Source organism: Mycetomoellerius zeteki, unplaced genomic scaffold (assembly GCF_001594055.1).
Source record: "Mycetomoellerius zeteki isolate Tzet28-1 unplaced genomic scaffold, Tzet1.0 scaffold68, whole genome shotgun sequence".
In the NCBI taxonomy this organism is placed as follows: domain Eukaryota; kingdom Metazoa; phylum Arthropoda; class Insecta; order Hymenoptera; family Formicidae; genus Mycetomoellerius; species Mycetomoellerius zeteki.
The window spans coordinates 623,035-639,165 of record NW_017257697.1 but is presented as its reverse complement, the minus strand read 5'-3'; the positions used below and the strand labels follow the sequence as shown (position 1 = coordinate 639,165).

At 31.3% G+C, this 16,131-nt stretch overlaps 1 protein-coding gene across 1 annotated transcript in view; it reads right to left on the bottom strand.

Moving 5' to 3' along the window:
* The window catches only part of LOC108728959 (uncharacterized), a 60,572-nt gene that overhangs the window by 36,842 nt on the left and 7,599 nt on the right, over positions 1–16,131 (bottom strand). The window contains 1 exon segment of the mRNA XM_018457808.1: positions 1,803–1,903. Within this exon segment, the coding sequence (XP_018313310.1) occupies positions 1,803–1,866 (64 nt within the window). The 5' untranslated portion in view covers positions 1,867–1,903.

Below are 16,131 nucleotides of genomic sequence, written 5' to 3'. Positions count from 1 at the left end.
CATTTCGTGAGATTAGAAGAAATACGAAAATGCATTGATGACTTTATCGCTTCGAAGCCGGTGAGTTTCTATCGTCAAGAAATTCGCAAGCTACCCGAAATATGGCAAAAGGTCGTTGATGCAAACGGAGAATATTTCGCTGATTAATATTTTTTCGTTTGTTTTTGAATAAAGATTGAATTTTACAAAAAAAAGCTCAGAACTTTTTTGTACACCTAATATATTGTATATATGTTCGACCACATCAATCTGAGATTTGTAAAAAAGAAGGATTGTAAAGTTATTGGAAATACTTCTACTTATTTTACCGACCGCTTCGCAGATGCAAATATAAACATCATAGCTGCCTCGTTGGAGTCTTGAAAACAATCATTGCGCCGTCGCAATCCGGCAGTCATATTTGCGTTTATAGCTGTATGCACGGGGGTCGATGATTGAATTGCGAATCTTATGAGAACTTTTTTCAATCGATAATTAACATAAGGGTAAACACGCAAGGTTTCATTCCATTCTATTCTCTGTTAAGACTTCTTATCACAGATCTTCGGATTCATAATGTCAGAAACAAGAAAACATATAATGAACGTTCTTGCAAAATATATTAATTAAAGTAGAAGTATTTTTCAATAAAACAATATTTGCATTTGTGACAGAATAAAAAATAAATCAAAAACTATCCCTTTATTTCGGAATAGAAAAAAATCATATTTATTTCATTCGGTAACAGTTCGTTTTCTAGTGTTAGGCATAATTCTATTTCAAATATATAGTTATATATTAATTATTGTAACATAAAAAGAGTTTTTCGGTATATTTTACAAATCTATTCTATTGATTATAAATTTTATTTTATTAAAAAATATATTTTAATATAATTCGCAAGAATCTTTATGGTTTTTTTTTTGTTTTTGATGTCACAATCCAAGGTGACTACAGTAAGTAAGAGCTTTAATTCAACTCGCAGTGTTAAATAGCCTTCCTTGATCGAGCTATCTTAAGAATGTTCAAGAAGAAAATCCACTAAAACTGCATCGAAAACTCGCATAGGTGAAATATGAGACAGTAGAGATATGACACTCCGCGTATATGGAAGAATTCATCATTATCTGTTGTTGACTCGGCACGATCCTTAAACTAATGACGAACGAGCAGCTCTCACGTCTGCTTCCTTGCGAAAGATTTTCTTAAAGCAGGTTCATCACGACTTAAATAGTATTAATGTGTTGTCATGAATTATACTTATCCATTTCGTACATTCCTATACATCAGCTGTCTTTTATTATCGTATTGTTCTAGCGAAATCGAACATTATGCAAAGTGACAAGTTTTTACTGAAAGTAAAAGAAGAATTTTTAAAATAAAATAAATAAACCTATTTTTCAAAGCGGATCTTGGTGCTTAAATATTTCAAAGTGAATTTATACAAGTACGTATAAATTCTGCAAATCGCGTGGCTCTTTCGGTCTTAAAAACGCAATCATGAACGGAACTAAAGTAATAATATCAATTGATAATTTAATAATTTTGATGCTAATAAGTAAACATCGGATTTTTATGCAATTTCGTATTTTTTTAAGAAAGCAGATTGGAAAGTAGCATCAAAATAAAAATTTTTCTTGTTAAAAAAGCATTCTAAAAATTCATATTTATTTGTGCATATTATGTATATTTGTGCAAATTTGCATATTTTGTGCATGTGTGTAAAAAATATCTGCATAAAAATCCGATGTCTCATAAGCATCTTAGAAGGACATTAATTACTTGATGCTAATTTAAACGGCTTTAGAAGAATTTTTACTCACCTCTGCTGGGAGCCGGTGGGGCCCTTTTTGGGGTGTCGTCGGCAGAGGGTGTTCTTTCCCTCATGCTTGCCTGTTGAACGCCTTAGCATCATCATTTAGTTCTAAAACAAAAAATAGGACATAATCCGTCAGTCAACAATGTCGTAGAAACTGTCAGTTCTTTTATATCATCATTGTTATAAATCGAATAGATCTTCCAGGGGTGCGTTCCAAAACTCGACTCTATCTACTCCAAGTATCTTTTATCCTTGTTCAATATTCGATGAAGAACAAGAATAAAAGATACTCGGAGTTTATAGAGTCGCGTTTTGGAACGCATCCCAGTAAACTCAATCAAGATCGTGGAGTTAAAAAAACAATTGAGCCGACAAATAAATGATAGTTAACTCTCCGTGAACCAGGAAAATCAACATGGATCAAATGTGGGTATATCTCATAGAGGAGAAGGTGGTATTATGGCACCCCAGTTACATTTTACACAATAACTTTGCTAATAATCAATATTTAAGTTTAAAACTTGATTACATTCGTTAAAATGTTGTTGAATCGATTCTGGACTCAAAGTTAGGAAATATTTATTACTTAAGATACTATTAATAAAAATGTAGCGACATTGCATAATGACTCGGCGAAAAAAATAGTAATGTGGCCTTCCATAAAAATAGTCTTAAAATATTAGTTTTGTTTAGAAAATAGTATTTGGTTATAAAATTAACAAAAAAGTAAAACATTTTAAAATGTATGCAAATGAATGTATATACATTCACATAATTTTTGCATATATGGTAAGCTGCTCAGTATTAAAAATAGTACACGTAATATAAACTATAGATTAACAGTAGAGCTACAATCGATTATCAAATAATTATTTTGATATAAAAACCTCAAAAAAGAGGTCGTAAGTAATCAATATAGAAGGCCACATTAGCAAAATTCCATGGTATTGTTTAAATTTGCATACCTCAAAATATATAAAATAATATTATAAAGGACATATACCACTACGCAAGGTCTTAGAAGCGAATAATAAAGATTTATTAATTTCAACAATAAGATAAAGTATAAACGTTTCGATCTCAATCAGACCATCTTCAGTATAAAATTAACAAATTTAGTAAAATCTTAAATTAAATTAACATATTATATGAAAGGATATCTAAAATATAACTCTTATCAGTTTAATTACGTGAAAATACACTCTCTCGTTTCGTTCAGATATGTTTAAAAAAGTAATTGGTTTTTTTTTTAAATAAGATGTTCAAGAATTTGATTGTTGCTCGACGCATAAATTTCCAGATTCTATTATGTACAAATATTATAATATTTCTTAGTATAAATTTATAAACATTATTCTAATTAAATAATCATAAGACACTATTAGACATAATTATTATATTCCATACCTACATCACAACAGACAACCATATGATAAGATTCGACCAAGCCAGAGCGAATATTTTGTTGGTTATTACTTTCGATACTCTCTGTGACTCCTATCATGTTTTATACATGCGTATCATTAGAGACAGGAAAGTATTTGGCATTGAGTAGGAGACTTAATATTGAGCACAGGAAAATATATCTCTGGTAACAGCTCTGTATCACTTTGTTTATTTAAAGCATTGGTTTGTTTTTTAATAAAAATCATTTCAAAGGTTATTCTTTTATTAAAAGATGGTTCAGAGTCTAATGTTTGAATATTATCTCAATTTAAATTGTGTTTATGGTTCACTTGATGAAGCGGAACTACTGTTAATGAATCTATGGTTTTTTTTATATTAGCTATGTGTTCCTGTATCCTAGTTTTTAATTTTCGTTTTGTTTGCCTCACATATGAAGCATTACAATCAAGACAACTAATTTTATAAATAACATTCCCCTGCTCTGTTTTTTTAAATTTATCTTTACCTAAATTTATAAATTTGTTCAATTTATTCATGGGTTTGTATGCAATATTAAAATCATTTTTTTCCGCTATCGTTCTAAATTTTTCCGCGATTTCATTCAAATATGGAATTGGAAAGAACTTTTTGATATTATCATCATTTTGATTGGTGATTATATAAATCCGTTCTTCTTGATAAAGTTTTTATTCTATTATTATATTTATGGTCGAAAATATAACATTCAGAGAATATCCATTTTTAACAATACATTAATTATCTTTGCGATATTTTTATTATGGAATTTAGGATGCGAAAGAAATAATATCCTGTCAAACTGCCCGATTATTACACCTTTTTTATGTATAATAAGGTGATTGGATTTATAGTTAAAAAATCTTCTCGAATTAGTTGGTTTCTTGTAAATATCAAATTTAATGTACCCATCTTCTAATTTTACAGTAACATCCAGAAAGTTAATAGAATTATCCTTATGCTCAACAGTAAATTTTATTCAAAATATATACAGTCAAATAAAATGTTAAATAGCAAATAACACACTCAAAAAAATACATATATTCATGTGATAATATGCTCAAGTTTAAGAAAAATGAGGAAGTAGGCGTAATTAAATGCTAAAGTGTACCTCAGAAACGTTTCGAAATACTTGAAAGTATAAATGCGTTATAATAAGTGCTGGTTATTGAGTATTGGTAATATTAGCATCATGGTGTAACGGCGAGCTACTGAACTAATAATTCCATAAGTAATCATTAGGATTCGCTATATAATAGCGGAGATATTAAGGGAGGCCATAATATATACACTAGTCATAATACCACATTCTCTTCTACCCCATGCTATGCTTCATTATAAATATACTATAATTTAGTAATTTTGGTAACAACGCACTCTCTAGCACGAAATCGGCAACACATACGCGCGGTACTTGTTAAGAAGTTATAGAAATTCTTGCTGGAGTATGTCACACCCTACCTAATTCACGGAGGGTTAATTTTCGGAAGCAAGAAGAAAAAGAAAGAAAAATTGAACTCAAAATATGTTTAAAGTCTCTAATTTCTTTATTTAATATTGTATTTTCTCTCGTCTGATTATCAGAGGCATTCTGTTTACTTTACTATTTTTTCGTTCGTTAATAAGCTACATAAATAGAATATGAGATAAAAAGTGACATGAGTAACTCGATTAATCCCATGGCGATTATGAATCAAGCATAGTTAGTAAAATTCGCATTTTAATCGCTTAAGAAATCGTGGCCTCGAGGCGTTAGCTAGCACGCGGAAGTTTAATACTCGCACGAACGCGAGAGCCGAGATTTGGCGAAGATTGAGAAGAAAGAAGGCGGAGAAAAGAGAGAAAGTGAGAAGAAAGAAGAAAGAAGAGGGCAGGGAGAAAGGTGTTTGCCTTCGCCGAAGACCGAGTTCATGTCGATCTCGGGTGGCAACGCATCTCGCCTCATGGCCAGAAGAAAATCTTTTCAAGCAACAATAGAATGAAATAGAATAGAATCTTTTTTACATGTTTTAGTGCAAATATCTTTCCTGTAGAGTACAATATTGTAAAAGAAAGAAAAAAATCGTGTAACATCTTCTAATGTTCATTATCAAATGTTTTATCCAAAGAAACAAAACTAACAATAAGTATTAAATTCTTAATTAAACATCTTATTATAATATCCACAGGCATTCATAAAGTAGGTAATAATTACTTTTATAAAGCCTTCTCTTTTTGCAATTTTTAAGAGTTAAAAGCCTCGTAGACTTTTAAAGCAGCAACCTTGGACATCGCGTTACGTAATTTAAGAGGGAAATAGAAAAACACGACAATGCATTACTTAAGGGTTGTGATAAAAGGAATTTTAATGATAGTAGGCGATATAATATTGTTTTTCTCGCACCCACATCAATAATTTATTGAGACAAAAATATTTTTGGTATTTGTAACTGCACAGAGAGAAAAATGTTTGATATTTGTAACTATAATTATATATTACTATAATTATGATTATTACTACTATAATAATAATAACAGTAACTATATATATAGTTCCAGTAACAAATGTTATTATTGGTAACCTAAAATGACTATAATTATAGTTGTTATAACCATAAAATAGTTGAAATTACCATAAAAATGGTTCTTGTGCTATTTCAATGCTATTCCTAATAAAAAATTAACAATAAGTCGAAATAAAGTCCTCTACCATTTTGCAATTTTCGCAATAGTTAACGAGATATTAACTTCTAAATATTGCCGAATAAACGGATAAAATCAATATATAAGACAATTTGAGATATCTTTTCGTGTTCTTTGTGAAATATTTTGAAGATTTTTCTTAAAGAACTCTTAAAGATATTTTAAAGCTGTTGTATACGTCGATTTTAGACAATTTTGCTCATTGGGTAACTAAAAAAAAATATTATGAAAATTACAAAATGGTAGAGGACTTTTCATCTTAGTTTTTTATTAGGAATAGCATTATATGATTAGTGGGCGTTATTTCATTTACACCCTGTATATATTGTATATATAAATAAGTCGGCAAAGGGACACGACTATAAATTATAATTAAATTATAGTAATGCAACCATTTCTATATTAACACTTATTATTACTTATAGCAGTAATAATCATAATTATAGTAACATGTATTATAATTATAAATATAAAAAATTTTTCTCTCAGTATTCTCGGATAAAATAAGGAAAAAAGAGGGTAGAGGAAATGTAATATGTATAAGGAAATCTGTCGGAGAATGCATGTGTGTGAACTTGTAGGATTAAGTGATAATTTAAGTGAGAGGTGAAGCAATGCCGAAGAAATGGAAAAACAGTAGAAGCGGAAATGGTGACAGAGGGGAAAAGAGAGGAGAGGAGATCGGCCATGAGGAGAGCGCTCCGCTGTCCTGGGTGGAACTTAAAATATCGAGCGTCACGCACATCGATGCTGGCGCCGGAAACTCGGGAAACGCGACGTCGCGACGCGGCGCGGCCCGCCACATCGGTTTGACTCTTGTCGTCGTCATCGAGAACCTGGAAATAGAACTTGGGCGCCACTATACGGGCACTGTCTTTATCGAGCCCCATAGGAATTGGTTGGAATTTTCAGGTAAAAAAAATGAAAATTCCGATATGCCAGTCACTGGTACACGGCATGAAATACTTAAACGATCTGAAAGCACTAGTGACGTCAATTTCGAGCATACACTGAAAGAAAAATATTTACTATTTGTGACTATAATTGCATAGTAAAATAATTATGATTAGGAGCTCCATTTTTATGATTATTATTACTGTTACTAACATTACTAATGTTAGTAATAATAACCTACACACACACACACGCACGCACGCACGCACGCACGCACGCACGCACGCACGCACGCACGTACGCACGCACACACATTAGACTGACAAGAAAAACAAATTTTTTTTTAATCGGCCTCTCAGCTCAAAAGTTTCCATTTCATGCCAAAAGAACACCCCTAAATTTTTATCAAAAAATATTAAAATTTAGAAGTCGCTAGTGAACGATTTTTAAATCAAAATTTCGATTTTCTTTAATACATGTTTAATTTGATGCAAAAATAGCTTAATCCAAATTTTTAATGTGGTAGTATATGTTTTTTTTGGTCTGAACACGATGCAATAATTCATTTAATACGATATACACCTTAAGAAATATAACCCGATTTATAAGAAATATAACTCGATTAATATGAAAAAATGACCAAATTTCGAATTCAAGACCGATTTTAGCAAAGTTCTAAATGTTCAAATGGGTCGTTACTCCCCTCAAATTATAGATCTGTTCACCCAGAACAAGATCCAGTTGGACTTTTCCGGGATCTCCTACAGAGCCTTTAAAAGTTGCATTTAACTGGATTATAAAACGTTTTTAAGGATAGAAAAAAATTTTGTTTATCCTTGAAAAAATTCTAAAGCATATCGCTTTCTGGTTTTGACATTCTCAAATCAAATGCCTCAATTTAATGATAAAAAATTCTTTATTCGAAAATGAAATGAATGCATAATACAAAAAATATGATTTAATTAATTGAAATAAACTACATGTAGTATATTATGTATTCATTTCATTTCCTAAGAAAGAGTTTTTTATTGTCAAATTGAGGCATTTGATTTGAGGATGTCAAAACCACAAAGCGATATACTTTAGAACTTGTCAAAAATTTTTTCTATTTTCAAAAACGTTTTATAATTCAGTTAAATGTAATTTTTAAAGGCCCTGTAGAAGGTCACGGAAAATTCCAACTGGAAATGAGTACAGAATACAAAAAAAATATGATTTAATTAATTGAAATAACCCACATAGTATATAGTTTATTTCAATTAATTAAATCATATTTTTTATGTTACATACTCATTTCATTTTCTAATAAAGAGTTTTTTTATTGTCAAATTGAGGCATTTGATTTGAGGATGTCAAAATCACAAAGCGATATACTTTAGAACTTGTAAAAAAATTTTTCCTATCCTTAACTTTGATTTAAAAATCGTTTACTAGCGACCTGTAAATATTAATGTTTTTTGATAAAAATTAGGGGTGTTCTTTTGGTATGAAATAGAAGCTTTTGAGCTGAGAGGCCGATTAAAAAAAAAATTTTTTTTTTCTTCGTCAATCTAATATATTATATATGTACATATATGTATATAAAGTTCTCTCAAAACACATGAAAAAATTACTATAATTTATGATAATTTTAAATATTAATATAGTAAAATACTGAGATATAGATGGTAAATAAAGTAAACATTGTTATTCAGTAAATGCAATTGCAATTATAGTCAATGTAACTATTTCAACATTCGCTTATTATTTATGTGGTAATAGATAGTAACTAAAAAATATATTAAGAAAAAATTTTCAAGTATATGTGACTATAACAACATAATTGACTGTACGGTTAACCCTCCGTTGGATTTTCAGAATATATCTAGCAAGGTGGGGTCGATCCGACCCCATGCTCATTTTTCATCTAATTAATGTACAAAAGTGAAAGATGTAAATAGTAACATGAAGCTTTATCTCCTGTTTATTTATAAATAAAAATATAGTTTTATGCACTTACATTTTATAAATTTATACTTTAAATTAAACAAAAACGATTTTGCCTAGTACTACATAAATAAATTGCTTCAGTCTCGAAATACTTCATATATAATTAAAATAACTAGAAAGACATTGCACAATAGTCATAAAAAAATATTTAGCTTATTGCCTTAATCTCAAAATAGTAAACAAGTAGTAAATATTATGAGGGGCATTATTTATATTTTGAGCCTAATAATAAAAAAAGAGTAATTTGTCATTGAAAATGACTTTATTGTTTTTCAAAATATTCTCCTTTATGATCTATACACTTTTGCATGCGTTCGAACCACTTGTTTGCACCAATCGACACGAGCATCTTTTTGAGATTTTGTCAGATTATGTGGGATCCAACGAGAACAAACCTTTTTCACGGCTAAATGATCATGCAATATTTTATATATGCTGGTGGAATTAATGCCTAAGGTTGTCTCAATCTCACAGTATGTCACATGACGATCTTGCATTATTAGTTTTTGCACAGCATCAATGTTTTCTGACACAACAACTGATTTTGGACGACCTTCACAACTTTCGTCGGTGAGCGAACGGCGACCACGATTAAATTCATTATATCAGCGTTTCACAGTGGCAAAGGATGGGGCTTTATCGCCAAAAGTGGAAGTAAGTTGATCGATGCACTCCTGTCTTGATAATCCACGTCGAAAGTCGTAATAAATCATTGCACGAAAATTTTCACGAGTTAATTCCATTTTTTCGCCGAGACACAATTTTCAAGTGACTGTAAACAATACAAATCGCGCTCAAATAACAAAACGTTCTGAAGAAGGTTATGGTCAAAAATGTCAAACTTTCTAGTGGAAACGTCAGATGGCACCTGACAACACTCAGTGTTGCCAAGGCTCAAAATATAAGTAGTGCCCCTCGTATTACGAAATGTAAAATTTTATCTCAATTTATATCATAAAAGCAGCGTGGGCATAAACAAGCTTTAACATAAACAAGAATTGGCGGGATATGTCACTTACCTAACCGATTTCGACCGCTAAGACATTTAGTGAACGAATTGAAAATAGGTTAGCCGAGACCACATAAAGATAAACAGTGCATGTGCAATATAAAATAAACGAACCGTGGGGTCATTTTTATCCCAATTTTACTAACGGAGGGTTAATATCATATAACTATAAATTTCGACAAACGCAGACAGTTTGTATTATATCGTAATATAATTATACTGTTACAGTACACTGGGACAAAAATGTTTGGTATATGTAACTACAATTACTATAATTACTATAATTATGATTATTACTGCTATAATATTAACCCGTATGAAGTTGGACCCCCAACTTTTGAGAGAAAATTAGTTTTCTGTAAATCAAACACACACACACACACACCCACACACCCACACACACACACCCACCCACCCACACACACACACACCCACACACACACACACACACACACACACACACACACACACATTCGATTGTTCATCGTTTGCACATTTATGCACATTTTGAATTTTTGTTTGTACACTTCTAGTAAGAAAGTTATTAAAAAAACAATTTTGGGTGTGCAAACGAAAAATCGACTTGTTTCGAAATGTGCAAACGAAAATCTATCAATTAAGACCTTTTTAATCCAGTTTGCTCGAAGTTGGGAGTCTAGTGTGAAGTTAGCCCCCCCCCCAAATTGTTTTTTTTAATAACTTTCTTACTAGAAGTGTGCAAACGAAAATTCAAAGTGCATAAATGTGTAAATGATAAACAATCGAGAGCATATAGAAAATTAATTTTCTCAAAAGAGGGGCCAACTTCACACGGTTATATATTAGCAATAATAACCATATGTATAGTTCTAGCAACAAATATATTATATATAAAAATGATTCAAATTACTATATATATATAATTTTATGGTCACTTGAATCAATATGGTCACTTTTATGGTAATTTCAACCATTTTTACGGTTATAACAACTATAATTATAGTTATTTTAAGTTGCCAACTATATATATTTATTACTGGAACTATATATATGGTTATTATTACTAATATTGTATATAGCAGTAAAAAAATCCTAATTATAATAATATATAATTATAGTTACCAAACATTTTTTTCAGTGTATTATATTATTAATAGTACACTAATTACAGCACCGTATTTATTACTCTAATTGCCCCCATTTAACTTTTTCATTTTTTGAATTTCGAGAACCCTACAATTTTGAATGTTCAACTATAAATATTTGTCCCAAAAATGATTGTAAATAATAGTTAAAATATGGTAATTGCAACCATTTTTTTCCTATCAATTTAGGATCGGTATAACATCACTAAGATGACCGTGCGACGTGTCCTTGGCCGCAAGAGGCAGCTGAAGGAATATATGCAAGAACACAGCAAAACTATTTCTTTTGTATGTCATTTCATTCTCGTCTCTGTATAATCAATCGATATTTTATTATCTTGATATATCTTGGGATATCATATTACCTTGTTAATGTCATTGTACATAATAAAAATCGATGCTTTTCAAGAAATTTTGATGTTTCCAACATAAGCAATCTTGAGGATTAATATTTCAAGCAAGGATGGAGACAGCAGCGTATCCATGCCTTCTAGTCTCCTATTGATATCTTTTAGATCTATAAATATAATTTTATTGTAATTAAACGCGAGATTTGATCTGAGACACATGCACTTACAATTTGCAATCTATAATTTTAAGAGGATCCTAAAGCCGTCTGTATTACCGACTAAACCATATAATTTTTGTATAACAAATACCTTTTTTCTCTTTCACAGATTCGAAAATCCTTTTTCAGGACTAAAGTATACGCATTAATACGTGTATGTGAGATGGAGTTTATGCCGAGAACGATCAAAAATTTTGAAATTGATAAATTTTTTACCATTTCTTAGTGCAACATGGCGTCTCAAGCTGTCAAGTTGTGACAACATTTGCTTGATACGAAAGTTTTGCAACCTGTAATTACGAAATAGTAATCCACAAACACGTATTTTGCACGAACAAATAACGTCGAGTTCTTAGAATTAGACTTAGACGCTTTATCGCGACGAATTTGTTATACGAAAATTGACACGAACGTGCGACTGCATGTATCATAGGTTGCGTGAAGATATTGATGTGGTATATAAAGACATGTCGATGCGCTGGAACAATAGCGACGTCTGGTGACTTCGACGGATTTCGGACTTCACTTTAGGATCCTCTTAATTAAAAAATTATTACACACGTATATGTATATATATATATATATCTTCTTTACATGAGCGAATATAATTCTGTGATATTAAACTTTTAATTATAGCTACCGTTATATAGTATACAAATGATATTTAATCAAAGAATTAAATTTTATATTGATGAGTCGCAATCTCATTCTCTTATTAATTTCCTTTAACTTCGTTTTATCCGCGTGTGAAATTCAGAACATTAAAGTTCAACGGAATAACTTAAGAGCTTGGGAAATTCACCGTTCAAATATTTTTCATTATATATCGTGTTCGCAGTTTGAATCAACATCCGAATATTTGATAAATTCAACCATCGTCCCAATTCCCCACCGTTCGCGGAATGTGGAATGAGGAATGCGAAAAAGCGACATTTCATGATGGAAAAGTTCGCGATGCTGCGCGGCTTTTATCCTTTTTGCCTTTTCTTTCCTTTCACATTCGGAAAATCCGATGCCAGCCGGCGGTTTTTGCTACAGATAAAAACAGTAACGAGATGCGAGTTTCTACGGCAAGCAATTCTTTTCAAATACCTGTGATATTCGAAAAGAATTGCTATTCCGTTTTATTATTAATTAATATCTTTATTCGTGAATTTTTAATTATTGAAAATATTCACGATTGAATATTATTATGACAAGGATAAGTTGCGATATAAAAAAAAATCACATTAGTTTATTATCGATTACAATTATCGTGAGATACTGTATTTTTAATTATTAAAGCAATGATGAAAAGTATACGAGAAACATAAAAATATTTATAATGATCGTATATATATGATCGTATATCATATATTAGCGTACAATACATTTTTCATATTATTAATTGCATATGTATAATTGCATATTCATTGTAGCGTTGGAGATTAAAGTCGAGATTATGCCATTTAACTTCTGCTTGTGATAAATATATCTCTTTAACAAAGTAAAGTCTTGTCAAGTCTACATACTTATTAAATTTGGAGAACGATTACCGTATACAGATTTAGCGATTATTATTCGAGGAAAAAGAAGCTGTAAAAATATTGACAATTCATGGAGATAAAATTATCTCGGTGTTAATTTAATTTCGAATTATCAACGAGCTCGCACTTAATCGCAGATTATTTCGGGTCCCTAGTCGCTATCTACGACGATAACAATGTTGTCGAATTGCATTCATGTATTCTCGATTACGGCACCAAATATGAAGTGCAATTAATTCTTTCGTGCTATGGTATGTTAAGCTGCCGTTTTGAGAATATATTGGCATACAAACAACGAGAAAGATAAATCGTTAATCAGAAATTCAATATATGTACACGAACATTAAACAATAATTTCATTTAACAATATGTATTAACACATAATTAATTTATTATTAACACATACGATAATTTCAGGTAAATGTTAAACTCATTATCGCGTTTTATCGTTCTAATTACGCTAAACAGATAATTCCCATATTCATACAGTTTTCTCTAAATTCTTTGCTTTTATCTCTTTCTCTGTTTTTTTCAAGTCAAGATTTCCGAAAGCTTGAGCGCGAATCGTCGATCGGAACATTAACAATTACTATCTTTTAACGAGGGTTAAGAAATTGATAAATTAATTCTCAATTTAAATAACGCTAATTAGGAGGCAATTTTTTTTATCTGCTGAATCTGCGAAAATCTATATTTCCTTTTTACTCGACCCTACTTGCAGATGCACGCCCCGAAGGACTAGTAAATCTCGGCAAAACTGAAACCCTATTTAGAAAAGTTTGAAAGAGCCATAACTTTCTTGCACGCCTTCCTTATGGGTTTTCCCGATTCTTCCTGACTATCGTTCTCCCGGCACTCCCCAGGCTACGAGCATCGATCGACGTATATTTCCATGGCAATGTAAACGTAATCCAAGCGTGCATAATTAATACTACTTGCTCCATGTCGTACAGCTCATACTTGTTGATATGTCCATTTACGTCGTGTTCTTTAATCCATCGCGAATCGGACAGTCGCATGTCAATGTCCGATATAAATATACGGACTATTTCCCAAAATGGCTCTCCAAATCTGGATTTACCTTGACCCGATCATTATTCCCGATCATAACAATGAAAATGCCTTTTTCCGAAGATATGACACTGAATAACGATGAGAAATACAATATTACTTCAGGATAATGTGCGTTAAGAAAACGCACAGTGTCCACATATAAAAACTAACCACAGCACAACGAGGTGATAATAGCGCACCGCAAATTATGTCTATTTCCATGTAACAAATAATTGCCGCATTTGTTATTCAAAAATCATCATCCATACACACATACACGAATACAAACTCATTGACATTGATGATCACATGCATTCGGGAAGTACAAGGAAAAGACGGTTTTGCTGAAGTATCTAAAAATTATCCGAGAAATTATCTAAAAATTCAACTAGATGCAAATCTGAAAATATTTTGTTGAATCATCAAAATAATTATACAGAAAAATTAATTGCTAGATTAAAATTTTCTGTAGAAATGTTCATGTTTGAAATTCCTACACGAAAAGAATGATTTTGTTGAAAAATCGAAAAATTTAGCTAGATACAGATCTGAAAATAATTTTGTTAGACCATCAAAATTTTTAGGTAGGACACTCAACCTGATTGCTATAGAATGTAAAAAAATTTTGACATTTTAGCAATCAATTTAAGTGTTCTACCTAAAAGTTTTAACATTCTAGCAAGTTTGAGTGTTCTATCTAAAAATTTTGATGGTATAACAAAATTATTTTCATATATCTGTATCCAGCTAAATTTTTTTAGCAAAATTATTCTTCCCGTGTACAAGGAAGTAGAATATTGACACACGATTAAGATGCTATTAGAAATCTCTCAGCAGAGAATAATATTTCGATTAAAGCTTTAGCGATCGGTTTTTAACAGATTAAAAAATTCTCAAATATGTGCAATGCGTGAAAAGAACGGTTTCGTTGACGTATCTAAAAAGCCTAGATACAAATCTGAAAAGAATTTTATTGGAATAAATAATTATAGTATGTAGGGACGCTCAAGATAATTGCTAAAATGTCAAAATTTTTTTCAATATTATTCATCATGCTTGAGCATCCCATACATAATTATATTGATGATTCAATGAAATTATTTTCATATCTATACCTAATTAAATTATTAGATAATCTTAAAAAGATCAGATAATAATTAGATCCTTCAGCAAAACTGTTCTTTTTATGTGCTGGCTCGCATTCGTACTTTATTCATGCTCTTCTGTGCTTCTCATCCGCACCTTTGTTGCATTCTAATGATCAAAAAGGCATAAAACAAGAATATTACGTAATTGCACTAGAGAAAATAGTTTGATTGCATTAATTGAAATTCTGATTGAATATGGGGATAAATCAGTATTTTTTGGTTGAATTGATAATTCTAGTTGAAATAATCATAATTCTGATTGATATACGGAAAAAAAAATAAATTGAGTGGTACAGCAAACCAATAATTTACTGCGCGAATTCAGTATCTGTAACTAAGAAGATGTGATGGTTTAACAAATCGCCAATGTTATTCAGCTGTCAACTTTGCTACTTTAACATAGAAAATTGACTGTCTGTATATTACGACTGTAGATTTGTTGAATCAGTGAAGTTTTCAGCTGTTTTTTTTCCGTGTATGAATTATAAAATTAGAATCTTCTAGTTCATTGATTTTCAATCAGATATTTTTCTCAGGCGGAGAATTTGGTCTTCAACCTGTCGCAAAATGCAATTTTTCGTCAAAGTGAATCGGTGAAACACGGCACTGCACTAAAGCAAAATCGCCTGTGTTAGCTGCGCTAACATCAGCGAAACGGTCTCGCGGTCGCAAACATCGCCTCGGCCGCGCGCACGAGTCCAGTTGACCTACTTGCAACGGCGTCGTCGACGTCGACGTCGTCGGCATCGCGCCTCTCCATCGTCGACGCCTAACAGAGAGATCCATTGCCGACACGAGCTCGCTCGCTCTCGCACTTCAATCTCGAATGTCATTCCGATGTGTGACGTCACAGACCGCGTATCGCACGCTTAGATCTTTCTATATAGATAATACATACACGGAAAAAAAAAGATTAGC